This window comes from Melanostigma gelatinosum (assembly GCF_949748355.1).
Source record: "Melanostigma gelatinosum genome assembly, chromosome: 22".
Lineage (NCBI taxonomy): Eukaryota > Metazoa > Chordata > Actinopteri > Perciformes > Zoarcidae > Melanostigma > Melanostigma gelatinosum.
In genome coordinates this window covers 12,155,477-12,173,566 of record NC_136655.1, presented here as the reverse complement: position 1 = coordinate 12,173,566, position 18,090 = coordinate 12,155,477, and the positions used below count along the sequence as shown (strand labels likewise).

Genomic DNA, 18,090 nt, shown 5'->3' with positions numbered 1-18,090 from the left:
GATGGCCGCTCACATGAGGAAACAGGATCTGTGCATTTATTCTACAAAGGCAGCACGGGGCCAAGTCAGTACACACACACACACACACACACACACACACACACACACACACGCTCTCTCTCCCAGCCTGCAGCACAATGGCTGCCCAACTTGTTTTGTTTAGCGAAAGAAACTGTACACCTGCAGAGCGTTAGCTTAGCGTCAGCGTTGTGTGATGGGCAGCGGAATTGCCCATTTATGCAACGAATGATGGATGTGATGAAAGCAGGTGAAACCAGTCAAAATGTGGATGTATGATCCTACAATTGCAGCGCAATCGTTGCGCTCCGTCCTTGGAATAATTACAATTTTACGGAAATATCGGATTAATATTTGCTGCTAAATCCTCCGCTATGTTGACCAGCTAGTCGCTAATTTCTGTTGTTTGGTGCTGGGCAGGACATGATTAGTTATAAGAGCTTTTTTTGGGCTAAAAGCAGCTGCCTGTTGGAAATGATGATTATGATGATGATGAGAACAGTGAGCGCAAACAAAAAACATTAACGTTGCGGGCCTTAAAACCAAAACAATGAGCTGAAAGACGCTAAAAAGCTCCATAGAGCTGACGGGAACTGCAGAGTCAGGTGATCCTTCTCCGTGGGCTCGTCATTATGAGCGTCCCCTTTCAGATTTACACAAACATGAAATATGAATTAGAGCAGCTTTAACTTTTATAAGAGTGCTTATTAAAACTACATAACAAGAGGCTTTTTTATTTTTAGCCCGTGGCGCTGACGTGACTGTAACCGGCAGTGTGGTTCGGTCATCTGGCTGTGATTTGATGGTAGGGTGGTTTAGGGCCTTGCAGGAGAGAATCTGCATTAATCCCTTTGGCCACCTTCCCAAAACCTGACAGAGAGCCATGACTGTAATCCAGCGCAACAATGGAGGCACCCACTGCTGCATTAAGCCGCCCCGTGTCATCGCTCACTTCGGCAACTCGAAAGAAGCGTAACGTGATGCAGAGATTTAACATGAGATGTCACATTTAGAAGGAAAAATCCATTTTGGGTCATAAAAAGTCAATGGTTGCTCGTTCCACAGGAAAACCCCCCCAAGTGTGTATAACTGTAGCTCCATTTAGAATAAGTCTTCTGATTGTGTTCATCTCCACAGTGTGACACAATGTTTGTTTTGTGGGACATCCCCGGGGTCCTCCATACATAGAGGGGCAGACGGGTGGGCCGAAGAGGAAAATGAATGGCTGAGAAAATGTGAAGAGATAAAAGGCAAAGAAAGAGATTACACATCGTGGTTACAGCCCAGACAAAACACCGACGGCAATCTCCGCATTAGGAGGCGACCACAGTCCACCCAGTCAAACAGACCGATCATCTGTCTGCGTAATGACGGCCTTTCAAGTAACAGACAGAACTGGTTCAGCTCTCAGAAGCTCTATTTTTTCTGCCTCACGTCACAATCTTGCAAAATCCCACATTACCGGTACTTTAAATTACCTCGTTTTTTCCTACAATTCTTGTGCGTGACAGTACTTCTTAAGGTACCGGGGGCTGCGCTTACAAAACGGAGATGCTCTGACCGAAATGCTAGTGTTAGCATGCTAACATTCTCGCAACGGGCCCCCAGGGACTGAGCTGGGATCGACGCTATTTCGGTGTAGGACGCCGATGTTGCACCGGGACAGATTCTGAGCACCAAAATGAATGAAAGTCAATGGCTGCCTTGAAAATAGAAAGTCGTTCTCGAAACATGTCAAATGGTTTGTAAATGTCCGATGGTGTGCAACAGATCTCAAAAGGTCAAGCATGCCTTCGCCTTCACATTAAGGATGCTTGAGCACAACGAACCTCTATTTTCAGTATTTATTTGAACGTGTTTGTATTCACAACTAATATAGGTTCTTACATCACGCGTCTGGGCGAACTGTAAACAGGTGAAGGATAAGCTGAGGTGCGAGGCGCGTCCCGCTGGTGTGTTATTAGTGTGACTGACTCGAGCTGTGATTGTGATCTGGCAGGCTTCACTCTGAAGGTTCAACACAAAACACTCTTTTCCTCCTGGCGGAATGAGGGCTGTGCCCTTCAGCGCTGTGGAGACTTACAGCGCTAATCCGGCTTCTAGAGTGACACACGCGGCCTCCTCTCAGGCGCTTTCTGCAGGAAATTCAACTCCGCCACTTCCTAAATGTGCACAGTCTCACACACACACACACACACACACACAGAGGGGCATGCCTCAACACTTTCGTACTCTTGTAGATGCAACGTTAATGTTTTGGGGAGTTGTTCGACAATATATTAGTTGTATATAAAGTAGATAAAGTATTAGAAAGAAGAAACCATTTTTATTGTCATATATATTTTTACACATACACGAAATGTATCTCTGCATTTGACCCATCCCTGTATATAGGGAGCAGTGGGCTGCCAGTGATCAGCGCCCGGGGAGCCGGGGGTTCAGTGTATTGCTCAGGTACACTTCGACACGTGACACGTCCCAGTCGGGGATCGAACCGTTGACCTTCCGGTTCCCAGACGACCCTCTTAACCCAGTGAGCCACGGTCGCCTACTATTAGTTGTTTAATTAAAGTGTTAGTTGTTTAATTGCATCGTGCGGCCTCTTAATCGTCCGGATTAATTAAAAAAATCGGTTTGTGATTGTAGCCCTGCTTCATATTTTGTATGTTGATCCTCTTTCTTGTATGTTGATACATTTGTGTTGTATATTGAAGTGAGATTTGAAAGTAAAAAAACATGGTACAATGTCAAGAAACTCTTATTGTTGTTACCAAGTATTAATCCTCATCCGCGCGCACACACACACACACACACACACACACCAGGGGCCCCCGAGGCCAAGTGAAAACCTTTGTGTCGTAACTGCTCAACACAGTGATCGGCTGTGACAGTTTCAGCCGGTTTGAGGGAAAGCTGAGAAGAAAAGTATCGAAGCTCCAGAGTGGAGAGGATTAGAGAGATACGTTTACAGAGAGCGTTCTGGAGTATTTGCCACCGGGCACTTTGCATTACAACATACAGATCTGTGTTGCTTTATCTCTTAAATAAACTCATAATCCAGGAAGGATCTTGATGCATGGATGGTACAGGAGGTGGCCGACCAACTCAAAAGAGCAAAACAAACCAAACACGTACACAGTAGCACAACTATTTGAGTAGTATTTGGAGAATAAGTTACTTTTTATTCCAATACAAACACAGATGTAGACGTAAACTGAGCCGCTCTTAAAGCACAGCTCAGTAAGAGATTGTGACTGCGTCGACTGATGCGAAGAGCTTAGTGTGATGAAATATAGTTCACTGAACCTTTCAAATAGATGAAAGGGGAAAGCACACACCCAGACAGTGTAGTCCACATACACATATACGTATTCACACACAATATTACTGTACAGACACACACACACAGAGGGGCTTTGTCAGCCTCTCCCCATGTGACAGGCCCCGTTAGGGTCCTGCTCTCAGTCTCATTACAGCGATTACAGCGACAGCCTGAGAAACAGTAGGCTCCTCGTGCACACACACACACACACACACACACACACACACACACACACACACACACACACGCACACACACACACACTCTTAACCAGAGAAAACCCAGACATCATACGCTGTCGGCCGTGATTTTGGAGGTGTCGTACTGTGAAACTTTAGAGGGGAGTTAAACTGATAAAGTCTCCACTAGAGCTCCTCAGGGACGCTGCTTGCTACATGCACACGCTGCAAAACACTAAAACACTCAACTACGCACCAAAAAACAAAGTCTCGGATCCTGATCCTGGCAATAAGAATGGATATACAATATTAAAATAAATATGAATACCCCCATACTGACCTACAGTAATGATCAACAATCATTTAAATTAGGAGATGATTAAAAAAAAAGGAGATGAGTCAGTCCATCAGCACCGTGCTGCTGATCTCACCCTTCCTGAAACACAGGCAATCAAATCACCTGCTGACGTCACTGCGTCTGACCATCAGCCAATCAAATCGCTCCCTAGGGACGCCGGTGGCCGACCACTCGTCCGCATCGTCGCTGGCAACAACAAAGTCCGGCGTTTCACTCGTTCCTGCCAACCAAATCGGATCCTCTGTAATCAAATTTTTGTTGGTTTAGTGCGGAGGGTCAAAGGTTCATGCGCAGCTGGCACCGGCGGCACAGAGCGACTCAGCAGAAACGGGGAGGAACATCTGAGCCCACGAGGCAGCAGACAACAGGCCTCCTTCTCTGCACATCTCACACCCTGCTATACCGCCACACTGACTCATCACCTCATCGCCTGGAGTCACATATTTTGGGATATTTACATGTTGGCCTATTTTGGCATTTGAGGACCAGTTCACCCTATTAGTCAACATATATAATGATTTATGTATTTAAATTCATATAAATTTGTAATATTTCATCATGAGTTGTTAAAACGGAAGCAAAGACGTGTCCGCACAAGTCGTGCCAAAATCACACACACACACACACACACACACACACACACACACACACACACACACACACACACACACACACACTAACACACACACACACACACACACACGTACACACACACAGAGAGGTCTTTTATAGTACATCGGGCAGCAGGTGCACATTTCTGTTTGTATTTGTCTGTTGACGGCCGTCTAATGGCCGCCCCGGAGCAAAGACGATGAGTGAGGCGACACAGAAATGATGGAAAGATGGAGATAAGAGCCAGAGAGCAGTCCTCACGGGGCCCTGCCACAATGAGAGACGATACCGTTGTACCTCACTACATACTCAGCGGGACAGTGTTCCCATTGTCTGGCAGCTGCTCTTGACATCAAGAGCCGATCCATTGCATCACTCGGTGCAGTGTACTTCTGCGAGCACCAAGCTCAAACAAGGTCTCGACCTGTAAGAGGCTGAACACAACAGAACGCTGGGCAGAAATGTGCAGGATGTGGAATCATGGTGAAGGACGCATCATGTGAGAGATATCAGAGATAAGAAGCAATCCTGAAGGCGATTGGAAATTAAATATGCAACATTAACTATCGCAGCGCTTCAACTGACTGCTGAGCCAGACTACTCTGATCCACTGAACGTGAATAATAATGAATTAGCATCAACTTAAAGCACGCTGAGTCAAGAGCAAAAGGCTGTACTACTTCATGATTCATCTTCTTGTGATCACTCGAAGGATGTACTGTAAATGTTTATGGTTTTCAGAGAAAAAAACATCAGGAAAGGGTCATTTATATTTCATTTTTTCAATTTTAAAAAGTGATAACATCACATTTTCTGCCACTTTAGTATACGTGTTTATAATTGTACATCGTGCCAGCCAATCTGAATGTGAAGTGTTGCCCTTACAGTGGATTCCCGTTCTTTTTCCGACCAGGACGCATCCTTGATATGATCCGGTCGGGCGAGAGAAACTCCCACAGGTTAACAGGAAGTGATGAAGACGTACGACAGAGACCTTGAATCTGTCTTTTCTGTCAGACTCCAGTGTGAATAAAAGCCAGGCAGTGATGTCACAGAGGGCATCTGGGAACCAGGCCAGGAAAAATGGTCAAGGGGTCAAGAGTGTTCTGCTGAGTCAGGGTCTCCCCCTCCCCCCCCCCTTGTCTTGTTGCACACACCCTGAACCGCTTAAAAACAAGCTACCACGGGGGGGGGGGATTCTGACGAGGTCACTGATCACAGCTCTGACTGCTTCCTGGGTCAAAGGTCGCTGGGCAGGAAGGCGGGAGAGGTTGACGGCGGCAGAGGAGGGTGGCTGTCAGGAGAGGGCGTATGAGGATAACACACACACACACACACAGAGGACAGTTCAGCCCACTCATGGCACACTTGGGACTTTAGATGAAACATAAAAGCAGTGGAAAATTAGGGGAGGATGGCAAAAAACAACATGTTTTGCATCACGGTAGGAAGTGGTGGAAAGAGCATGGTTTTAAAATACGGTTACACGAAATATAATACAAATATTTTATTTGTAAAAAAACAATCCATGTTGAATTAACCTTTGCCTGGTTAGACAGAAGTTATTGAATAACTCTGTAAGAGCAATATCACATGACAGCAGCTGGCAGATGGCTTGCAGCATGCTTTGCTTTTGTGTCTCAGTTCACTTGAGTTGGTTCATGAATATTTATCACGAATATGCTCGGACGGACACGGGTTTATGCATGCACACACACACACACACACACACACGTATATGAGCACACACACACACACTGCTTTTGTATCATGGCAGCAGGCGCGCCAGCCTTTGCCCTCAAACAAAATCAACAAAAGGTCAAGAAGGTGGGACTTGTGTCTGACAGACACCTGAGACGAGCCAATGGAAGTCAGACAGTCTGGACGTGAGTGAAGGAGTAAAAGCTGGTGACCCGCGTCCTGATTCACTGACCTGCAGCATATGTGACGCATCTAATTGAAGAGGACGAGAAACCCGATTCCTCACCGCTTAATTTAATGAATTATTTAAAGCTGCACTTCAAGGATATTGAGATGCTAATAAGACACATGAGTGGCTCCTTCAGGCAAAGTCTGAGACATGACTCACTTCCTGGATAAATTGTTAACTTCCTGTATCGAGTATGGGAGGCAATAAACATATGGGTTGTTACGTAAGGAAAGAGATCTGGAACACATTCACACAGGGGGATAACCCAGAAAACACTGTGTGTGTGTGTGTGTGTGTGTTGAATCATCCAACAATGTGCTGCTGCAGTGACCCATCTGCACGCTGTCAGGCGCGTTAATCGTCAAAACCACAGATGCCAGCGCACATCTAATAATCTCACTGAAGAGCCATCAAGAGGCAAGTCCACGTCGACTTTTGAGTTACATCATCTTTTCCAGTTATAAATCAAAATGACACAAAAAAAACAAAACAAAAAGTCCCAGAAACACCTTCCCTCTGTTCAGGCCCCAGACACCATTTCTTTCTTCTTCTGCTTGAAAAAAACAAAAAAAGGATAAAGAAGCATTTCACAGCTCTGGAGGGGGATTAGGAACTTGCTAACAGACAGCATTAGCCTCACAGGCTGAGGCAGGTACTGGTTGGCAACCTGCTGATTACCACAAACACACACACACACACACACACACACACACACACACACACACGCAGCTAACTAAACTATTAGCGCCTTTCAGATGCTTTGAAGTTCAAGTCCACCACACGCTCCAAGTAATTACGACGTTGCCCCGGCAATTAATCGAGCTGAGAAAACACCGACGCGAAGCTGCCGTTTGATGTTCAAAGAGAGACGAAATCTGTGATTTAATAAGCAGAGATTATCAAGTGAAAATCGATGAAACCTAAAGTAAAAAGGAGTTTCCTTAAGGGCCCGTCTTCATCGGCTTGATGTAGTATTTTGCCATAAAATCTCAGTAGAAAAAAAAAAAATCACATTAGCAAGTGTGTGCACAAATATCGGCAGGTTACAGCCACACCCATAACCAGCTGAGCACAGACACAGCACATGCATGATCACATCCCAGATACACGTGAGTAAATGCTCCACTACGGTCACCACTAGCTGCTAACTGACTGCAGGTAGTGCCTTTGGTCTTGGTATTTATTGCACATGCCCGGCTCCCCTGCTGCGGCCTTTCTAGGACACCCGAGTAGAAAATGTCGTTGTTGGTGTTATCAACTCCACCTGAGCTTCTCTGACTTTAAGTCCAAATGTCTGCTGTGGAAACACACTCACTCAAGCAAATAAGACACACAGCGTACTGGCAGATTAGGGAGCTCTGTGAGCTAAAGGGTAAAGGTCTCAGTGACAGGAAGCAGATCACCTTGTGTGCGCGCGTGTGTGTGTGTGTGCGTGTAAAATAAGGGATAAGTGACGGAGCACTTTCAGGTGCCACAGCTGACCTCAGCAGAGGCTCTGAACTGCTGACTCTGCCTCCGATCAGACCCTGACTCAGGAGTAAAAGATCTTCGCCGCAGCAAAAACAAGCATTGATCGCAGTTCTGTGGTATCACATGATGAGACCGTGCCGCCAAATGAAGGAGTGGCGAGATCAAGAGAGGAACGGAAGGGAAACAAAAGAATAAGCCGGTGCACAGTCGACTGCAGATCAATGGGACTAAAGGTGAAACCCAGCTGGCAAACAAGACAACAGAGCTCTGCAAATAATGAATGGAGCCTGAGCTTTCTAAGAAGATACAATAGCAGGTAGTTTTCATTCAAACACACACACCTTTCTGTAGCCGTGTGTGTGTGTGTGTGTGTCTGTGAGAGTTGCAAAACTTTTCTCCAGCAAACCAGAAAAGCAACTTTACAAATCAAGGACGCAAGACAAATGAAATCTTATTGATGAGACTCTACGGCACCCAATAACCAGAGTGCATGATGGGATATACTGACAGATATATTTGTATTATCTTTGAGAGAGAGAACACGAGACTCCTGCGTCAAAGTCTGAATGCACAACAACAAGCCGGGGCAGAGCGAGGGAAGAGAAACGTGATATGGGAACAAGCTTTTGTCCCCTCTCTCTCTCTCCCACTGATCCAGTTCACATGACGTTTCAGGTTGTCTTTCCAACACACACACACACACACACACACACACACACACTATGAAAAAGCACCTGCCCCCGAGTTTAAAATCCCTGAAAACCAATGAGATCAAATGCAGTCAACACATCTGCCTTGTATTAACCTGTATGTGGCAACCAAAAGAATTACACCCTATATTGACAAACATGTCAGACTCTGTGTTGTGCTGCCTGCAGGTGACACACTGTTGCAGGCGTTCTCTTGGCCTAATCCCCTCAGACGTGAGGTCTTCATTCATAAATCCACGATACGCATGCACATGCAGTGCAGGTATTAACAAAAGAAGCTCACGTGATCATGAGCCACTGGTCTGTATGTGCTGTGAGAAGCATGCAATGGGCATTAAAGTGCATGGGAGTAGAGGTGAAGGATGGACGCACGAGAGAATAAAAGCAGGGACGACACGTGCATGGTTGTGTAGCAGGTGTGAGCATCTTTGGAAAGGGGGGGGGGGGGGGGGGTCTGCATCCTTACCTCAGGGCGACGCGCACCGAGCTCTCATCCGGCCCGCCGCTCATGGTGTCGCCGGGTGGATCGTCCGATCGCTCCGCTTATAAATAGCTTGATTTTCCCTTTTCCTTTATCCTCTTACGAGACAAGAGGAGCGCCGTGGTCCGCCCTCTTCTCCCTCCTTCCCCGGGAAAGCGCTTCTATGTTGAGCTCTTACCGCCTCCTCGCCATGTTTTATGAGATGGAGCAGCTAATTGTGGTCAGGTTGTTTTTTTTTGTGTTCCATATTTGCTGGGGAAATGTGCTTCGGGATCCGCCGGCGGTCACCTCTCCAGAGGCATCGTCTCTGCCGCTGTACCCGGGGCAGAGAGCTGGGATCCACTTGGCGTGCGACTCTCGAGACGGAGGACGTAACCAAACTCCTCCCCCTTCTCCTGAGCTATACCAATCCAATGGAGGAGGAGGGGGGGGGGGGGGGGGGCAACCTGACTCAATACTCAAGGGAATAAACAACAATAATAATAGTAATAAGACATGGATGGATACTGGGTTTTTTTTCTGTGAGGGAAATATCATATTCTTTGATCAACATGTTTTCAACTTTTTCAGGCATTTCATATTTTGTCAGTTCTTTGTTTTGTAATTTTTTGTATTCATTATTTAATTTAATTAAATTTTAATTTCACATCAGATATTTCAAGGACAATATGCAGCCTGTTCCTTTAAGAGTTATGTCCGGTCTACTGCCACAGATTACAATTTGGAGCCATAACAAAAAAAAAAAAATCAGTCCATTACAATTTGAACGTCCTTCTGATATTTCCAATTGAAATAACAAGATGACGCACTGAAGGTGTATGCAAATAAAGGAACGTGGCTGCCACCTTGTGGTCAATTCTTGTTATTGCACTTTAGGGCTCATTGATGTGATGAGTTTTCTTCACCAGCAGATGGCTTCACTTACTCAATTGCTGTGTCACAAATGTAATACTGCATACTATTTGTATGCAGTACACTACTGTTTTAAGCGTTGGTATGAAACAAAAAAAAATGGATGACTGAAACCTAAAATGGTGTAAATTCTGATGGTGAACAAACGCACAAGGCCCATTTCTTTCGAGGTTGCACTGTATTGTTTTTATTAACAAGAAAATACATCTTCATCTTTCAACATAAAGTGACCATATCACATGATTTTTTTTTTTTTTTTTATACAGATGACCTTTATGCCGATGTACCTCTCTTGGTTCTAAGGTTGAAGAACACGGATTCCTACACATGCACAATGAGATCCAAAGAAAGGAAGTTCCAGAAGTTAAAAATATAAAATAGTTATATGTCTGGGAGTTTTGATTGCGAACTGTAATTCTGTAAGTAGTTACAAAGTGTAGTAATCCCCGGCTTTGAGAACTACTGTACTCGTGGTCACATTTTCCTTCTTATTGTCCCAGTTCACACACCACATGTACAGTAAATCCCAATTCACACACCACCACGTGGCTCTGACAAAATAATGTCACATGCACCTTCAACACAATTATAGAAATCGAACCAGAGGGGAACCTGTACGACCCGGCCACATGTATTCATTGTCTTCATAACCGCCATAAGAGATGCTTTATCATACATAATGGATACATTCAATTGATTACTTACAAAAGGGAATCTAGGAACCTTTCAGTATAAAAGTTGTGTCAGTTAGGGTGTCGTTACGGTACACTGCGGATTATAGCCACTGAAGGCCTAACTTCACTGCTGAGTAAGCTATCTGAACTGGTTCCTGAACGGGGTAAGAAATAATGAGGTGCCATGTTAAAAGATCTTTATCTTGTAGTTAGCCCAGAACCACCTTCAGACATGAAAAAGACATCTATGTTGTTGGAATATTGTACCTGCAATAACTATTTTTGGCCACCTGGGGGCAGCAGAAACTAGCTTTACAGTAACAAGCTAGCATAAACTGAATGCTAACTAGCTGATATTGCTAACTTGTTAGCAAACAATGGCCTGTCTTATGTGCAGCCTACGCTATCCACGCATCCAGCAGACACAGAGCAACATTAGCGTTCCTTTTGAAGTCGTGTAAATCCAATGTTGACTATTTTAGCGCCTGTTTGTTGACCAACCAACTCATGAGGCAAATATCTGGCTATTTAGCTTCTAGCTACATGTTCGACTCGCCCCATGTTCACTAGTTTTCTAACTTTGTCTATTTGGTGTGCTGAGCAGGTACAGTACCGAGCTTGAATAATCATTAGAGAGAACAAGCAGTAACCAAATATCAACTCAAATCAGAAGAAAATAGATTAAAAAAAGCACAATTTTGGCAAATAATAAAAATAAAGATCTAAGCTATACCGAAGCGTGAAGCATGCTGGGAAAATGGCACCTCGTCATTCATTATCCCATCCTTTCAAAGACGAACTAGTTGTATTTCCGACTCTTTTCTTGAACTATTAAAGCTACGGTCCTGCCTATGGATGTCAGACACCGTGTCTGCTCTTGAGCTGACCTCACTAGATAGACTCGTGCGTCATTCAGCGGCCCGTCCGGCCTCCTGTCAACCGAGTCTGACTGACAAGACTTATGTCAGGTCACACACTCCGGTGCTTATGTCAGGTCACACACTCCGGTGCTTATGTCAGGTCACACACTCCGGTGCTGAACGCTGTTGAAAAAGGCCAGCCAGTGTGACGCTCTCTTGCGAGGCAAATAAAAGCAAAAATGGAATCTTTTTGCAGTCCAGATTATAATACAATGCCATCAGAGAGCATTCCAGTTATTATTACCCCTAAAGGTATTAAAGGTGCATTCAAATTTATATTTCTAATTAGTTATTTTTTCCATCACATTTTGGGGGGGGGGGGGGGGGGGGGATAAAATCTATATTTTAGCAGCCATCATCCTGAGCAGAGCAGGGTTGCTTCCAAATGGACACGAGTCCTTCTTCTTGAACTGTACACAACAAGCCAAAAAAGGGGGCGGCTGCAAAGGTTCAATGGGGGCACAAAGATGTTGCACTTTGGATGCAGCTCCAGCTCAGACTAATAACAAAAAGGCCTGAGGGAGACGTGTGCACTCGACTATTTACATCACGGGTTCCACAACAAAGCAGTTGGCGCAGGTGCATTTGCCTGAAACCGGTACTCATTTACTCATCTCTCCGCATACAACAACAAAGGCAAAGGTGTGGTTTCAAACACAGCAGCGCACTTGTTTGCACTCTGCGGATCACGTGACTGATTGTCCGTTCTATGTCGACACAGTCGAGGTGGCGCGTTAACCAAAACAGTGGCCTGCGTAATAACAAAATAGTGGTGTTCCCCAAAAAAAGAAAGAAAGGAAAGCGAGTTGACTTCGATATCACACCATGGCAGTCGCTCAAGCTTCAGATTGAGTCCTGCGTGTGGTGCTAATACATTCAGATTCCACCATATTCATGGTCCAAAAGTGCTTACACACATTTAATTGCAATTTTTTGGGGTGCTTTTTGCTTTTAAAATGCAGTGATAATTTGTATTTCTTGGTATCTTTAGGCCCAGTTCAATGCACGGAACCTCAGAAATGAAACTCCATAAACCATAATCCTCTCTTCAGTTTCCCTCAGTACAATCTGGGCGGCCACCCACACAGGTCTGTGAAAGCAGCCACAACCACAGCGTCGCACCACCACATGAGAACACAGTACAGAAGTACTTTTGTTGATCAGAACAAAACTGATGCTCATCTAACAAATCGCAGATTTCACAGTATCACAACTCCAGACGAGTTGCTGGTAACAAACGCGTGATCTAAATGAGGGAAACCGACGCGTGTAGCCAAAGATGAACCTGCCTTCCAACTGTACCACTACTGAATATTAGCCCGATGTTGTCATACACTAATTAAATAAAACCCAGTAAGGCCTTGTGTATTTCATCAAAATAACATGTGGAGTATTGTATACATTGAGTAAATTAGCATAACGTGTTAGCCTATTGTCCTGTAGCATCCTGTCATAATGTGCACTCACAAAGGACCCACAGAGCACTGTTGACAGAGCAGACTCCCAGCAGGCATCTAGCACGCACGTTTGTTTTGTGTCAACACAGAAGGTACATGTCAGAATGGCTTCCTGCTCACCCATGTGGGACTATTTATAGACTACCGGGGTCAGCTTGCTCTCTTGGCTCCTCTTCTTTTGAAGAGAGCCTCCGTAGCTAATTGTGTTTGTTTAATAAACCAGGAAGCTATAATTCTGGAGTCAGAGCCGCGTCACTAAATCGCTCTAATAATAGACCCGGCGGTGGGCTCTGTGGTTTTCTTCTTTGCCGTCTGCAACTGAGCCCACGTCTGTGGTTGAGGGTCCTAACGAGGGCTGAGATGAGGTACAAGGAGAGGGATTGTACTGCGACTAGACACACACAACCAAACAAAGGCATATCGTGACATCAGGAAAGAAAAAAATTGTCTCTTTTGACCTCCCAAAAAAACGAAGAGATAACATTGAGTTCAGTAAAAACTAAAATTATGACAAATGTGGATCCTGCACAAACCGGTACACCGGGTGTGGAATACTGCTGCGGACATCGTTATGTGTTTCTACATTTAAAAGTTTTCCAGCGAAATAAATGCAGCCATCACCTGATTTCACTGTGAGCTGCCACAACAAAAGGAAACGGCCCTCTAAAAGCAGATTAAAGTGCGATAAAACAAATAAATTATCTCGGTTAATTTGGATTTTCTTTTGTTAATAAATGACGTGTGCTAAAAACCAAACTTTTTTTTTTTTTTTTTTAAATCTACGACCGAGCAATGTGCCTCTCCTGCTCAACAGGAGAGGCTCGGAGCGACAGAGGAAAATCTAAACAAGCAAAAGAAAAGAAACTAAGCCTGAAGATAAAACCAACAAACCCTGACAGATTTCTTATTCTTTCATTGCCTCTATGTCTCTCAAAGACCCCCCCCTCTCCTTGCCTCTTTTGCCCCTCTGGGCCTCCCCCCCCCCCCCTCCCCCTCTCACTCCTCGGCTGTTTTGAGGACAGAGTCGTCTCCCAGGATCTTGCAAAGCTCGTTGAGGCGATGCTGCATCTCGGGGATGCCGGCCAGCTGGGTCTCCAGCCGCTGCTTCTCCTCGGTGAGGGAGAGACGCGTCGCCGTGTCCAGCTGCTCGAAGCGCCAGCCTCCCTCCCCGTCGAACTGGAGCAGGTGGGTGTGATACTTCCTGAGGGGGGGGGGTGAAGAGGAAGGACTTGAGGTGTGGCAACAGGGACCCGGGACTCGAGTTTACAACTTTACGGTGGGTCGAATCATAGGAAAACTCTTATTTCACAAAAAAAGCTGCGCTTCTCTCCACCACATTTCTGGAAGACAATGCAATACAATTCCTCTTTTATTTAACGGACTAGAAAGATCATCTGTGAGGCGTGTCTTACCACAGGGAGGGTCGGTGTGTGATGGAGAGCAGAGAGATGCCGGCGTCCTTAGCGGTCTGGAAAATCTTCCCCTCCACGTCGATGCTCACAGCGCTGGTACACTCATCCAGCAGCGCATACATAGGCCTGGTAAACACGAGGCATTGTTTTAATAAGTGCTATCCGCCCAGTGAGCGACTAATGAGATTATGGTTCGATTAGCGAGATCATCCACGTGTGCAAAGTAGCGTGTTAGCATGCACATTTTCTTTTTTTGCTAACTAGAAATAAACACGGCGTGCAGCTGAGGCTGACTCGGGGGGGAAAACTGTCCGCTTGGTCTTACTTGTGGTAGAACATGCGCGCCATGCCCATCCTCTGCTTCTCGCCTCCTGACAACACGTCCTTCCAGTCCAGCTCAGCATCCCAGCCTGAACACAAAAGAAGACGTTACACAACCGTAGGGAAACACTCGCTGCACAACGCGTTCCCTTTAAAGACGGTGGATAAAGATGTTGAGAGCAGCTATTGCGAAGATGTCCCAACCAGTATTTTAGAGCATGATGGGGAAAACTCTGGAAGACATTAGGTCTCTAACATAAACAGCATGAACAATCGAAATGTTAACAGACAGGTTATACAGACTGCTTCTATGAGGCCGTCATACCAACAGTGATTACAAAGGAGAGGAGCAGCATGAGAGGCATGATGCTGTCTTAAAAGGTTTAACCAGTCTAGGTGCAGACAGACGGCGGACAACCTTTCTGTGTGGCGTTTTTGTTTTAGTTTCTTTCTAAGACTGAACAGGAAATTCTTTGCACTTATATTGCATGCGTGGCAACATCCACGACGGGCGATCCAGTGACTGCAATATGCGTGAGCTCGATCCGAGACCCTGTTTTCCACAGTGCAGACATTCATACGTTAAACTCCGGTGTGCAGCTGTAAGCTTGGTGCAGCCGTCGGCTCACAACAATAGGCCTGTTTGTTTAGTAATGAGAGGAGAGCGGCTGCCAATTAACCGCACACTCGAGTTTAGGCAATACGGGTAATGCCCGAGTGATACGGCATCGAGAGTCTGCCTTTGCACGTACGTAACCTATTTGTTTGATCTCAGAAAGACTTAGCTCTGCGGCTAAATTGTGCAGGAGGGAAAAGTTTTGCAAGCATTTTATTGATTTCAAAGCCAAACACTGGAGGAAGAAGACAAAACCTGACCTGCTGTCAAGTCCTCGAGACTGTGATGTGTCGGATGGTTTTGTCTAGTTATCGTGTCGAGCTGATTGTTAGTTTTCGCTGGTGGTTATTTGGTCAATTTTGACTCGTTTATGGTTATTTTGGCTGCATAATTCTTAATTTGCCTGATGGTTATTTTTACTCGAGGTTTGGTTCTTCCATGATGCTTCATCGGTCTAGTTATTTCGTCTGGTTGGTGATTATCTTGTCTGATGGTTAGCTTGTCTAGTTCAAGGAGGTTTAGGAAAGTGTTACCTGAGCGATTTTAGTTTTTTCTAAATTCTTCAGCCTCCTCAGAGAGGTGTCTTCAGTACTGTCCTACCTCCTTCTCTGGTGACGATGTGGCGGAGGTTGACTATGTCCAAGATGGTGCCCAGGTCCTTGTCAGCGAGGCCTCTGGCAGCCATGTCCTCCACCGAGTCCGGGTAGATCACCTGGTCCCGCAGTGAACCTATGGACATGTATGGCCTGGAGAGAAACACACACACCTTATCCACTGAGTGTTTCCTTTCAAACCCCTCATTTCATTAAGTGCGTGTGTGTGTGTGTGTGTGTACAAAAGGGTACATGTTTACGAACAAGAACTGAGAGAGAAAGACACCCATCACACTCCTGATGCATCTACTGTAGATGGTGTGTTGGATTCTCTTACAGCTGCCAGGTGGCCGTCTCGTCCCGTGTATAAAATATTCACCGCTCTGCGGGAGGGAGTCAGCGGCTCCGAGGGACCACGGGTAAGATTACATTTGATGGTTTGTCTAAGACGGGTTCAGTTTAGTCCTCCCGCTACGTTAAGGGGAGGATCAATCGCTCATCTTAACCCGTTAAGAGCATCGACACCACGATCGCCCCTTGTGTGTGTCATCAATACATGTTGCGTTTCAACGCTTTATGTTATTTATGGCTGCAATTCACAATTATTTTCACCCATTGAGTTGCTCCATAAAATGTCAGAGCCCACAGTGACATATTCATTATTCCTAAAAAGGTCAGTAGTTTATTCTCGCTACCTTTCAGATCAAACCACTGGAGCAGGAGATGCACGGTGGGGACACATGGCTGATTCTGGTACACTGATGATGCTCGACTTAATGTCAAATGACGGGAAAAGTACAACAAAGAAATGTTGTAATTGAAAGTACTTGAAGCCTGGTCTGGGCAGTAAATATTTCACTGTGGCCAGAGCTCTGGTGTCTCTTTGTCGGCCCCACACACACACACACACACAGGTCTTGTTACATGGTTTAGATTACTTGTAGGCTCACCATTACAATAGTTAAGCAGTACAGTTGTTTTATTACAATTCACAGCTGTGGGCTATTTATAAAAAATAAAATAAAAAGTAAAGTGCGTTTGTGTGTACCTCTGAGGAATGTAGAACATATGTTGGGGAGAAGGTTTGTACAGGCGGCCGCCGTAGACGGGCCACAAGCCGCTGAGGATCCTGAACAGAGAGCTTTTCCCACAGCCGTTAGGCCCCGTGATCAACAGGTGCATGCCCTCTTCCACCTGGAATAAAGAGGGACTCTGTTAATTAATCCCCTTTATTACGGCGAGTCAAACCACAGTATAACTCAGACAACATGTCTCCTAGGAGAGAACACACTGTATTTCAGTTTTGTCTCTGTATTTGAACCATTCTGAGCTTTAGCTTGAAGTCAGATCAAACTGTTGGGAGGTATCTTAAATATATTTATATATATTTACATTGTGAGGAAAAAGGAGCGGGCGGCTGAACGTTGACCTTTACATATAGTCTGAAACTTGTGGGCATTAGCACAGACTCTGCTATCTACCAGCTCAATGTCACCAGCTGTATAAACCTCAAATGAGCACTCACAACCAGACGGGTGCAGTATCAGCTGAGGTCTGATAGCATGAGCTGCTAGCGCTAGTTTAAAAGCCATACCCTCTCTAGAATTAACGATAACGGATATGCTAAAAAAAAAAGTGACATGTCACTGTTTTGTCAGCGTTGATCTGTAATTTTAAGTGCCACAATACCCTCCCAGTCAAAAGGTGAGGGGAGCAAGGCATCGTTAAAACCCAAAGGGTCCATCTGTTTCCTAACGAGACCACAGAGGACTCTTCAGAGATGTTAATAAACTCCACACAGACCGAAACAACCCTCGGGGAGTCTGACAGCGCCTGCAAATGCATCATGGGTAATGTTAAATTGAGTTTGGTGCTAGAGATTAAATGACCATGTTGGTTGCTTTTTTTTAATCTGTTAGTCCATTTTAATAAGAAAAAGAGTGCAGCTATGAAGCGGGTGGAGCCGTCTCACCTTAACGTTCAGGCAAGACACGACCACGTCCCCACTCGGCGTGATAATCGGGACGTTCTCGCACACGATGCCCTTGTCCACGTCTATCACGTGACCTGAACAGAGAAAAGAGAGAAAGACACCGAGAGGGAAAA

General features: G+C 45.3%; 2 protein-coding genes across 2 annotated transcripts in view; both read right to left on the bottom strand.

Moving 5' to 3' along the window:
* The window catches only part of LOC306796171 (kinesin-like protein KIF21A), a 28,871-nt gene extending 19,675 nt beyond the window's left edge, over nt 1-9,196 (bottom strand). The window contains exon 1 of the mRNA XM_079294981.1: nt 9,065-9,196. Coding sequence (XP_079151107.1) covers nt 9,065-9,108 — 44 coding nt within the window. The 5' untranslated portion in view covers nt 9,109-9,196. The remainder of the gene's footprint in view (nt 1-9,064) is intronic.
* A 4,842-nt stretch (nt 9,197-14,038) lies between these two features.
* The window catches only part of abcd2 (ATP-binding cassette, sub-family D (ALD), member 2), a gene marked incomplete at its 3' end in the record, with an annotated part of 12,747 nt that continues 8,695 nt past the window's right edge, over nt 14,039-18,090 (bottom strand). The window contains exons 5-10 of the mRNA XM_079294338.1: nt 17,957-18,051; nt 17,033-17,178; nt 15,992-16,137; nt 14,780-14,864; nt 14,455-14,580; nt 14,039-14,243 (exon numbers count right to left, since the gene is read on the bottom strand). Coding sequence (XP_079150464.1) covers nt 14,039-14,243; nt 14,455-14,580; nt 14,780-14,864; nt 15,992-16,137; nt 17,033-17,178; nt 17,957-18,051 — 803 coding nt within the window. The remainder of the gene's footprint in view (nt 14,244-14,454; nt 14,581-14,779; nt 14,865-15,991; nt 16,138-17,032; nt 17,179-17,956; nt 18,052-18,090) is intronic.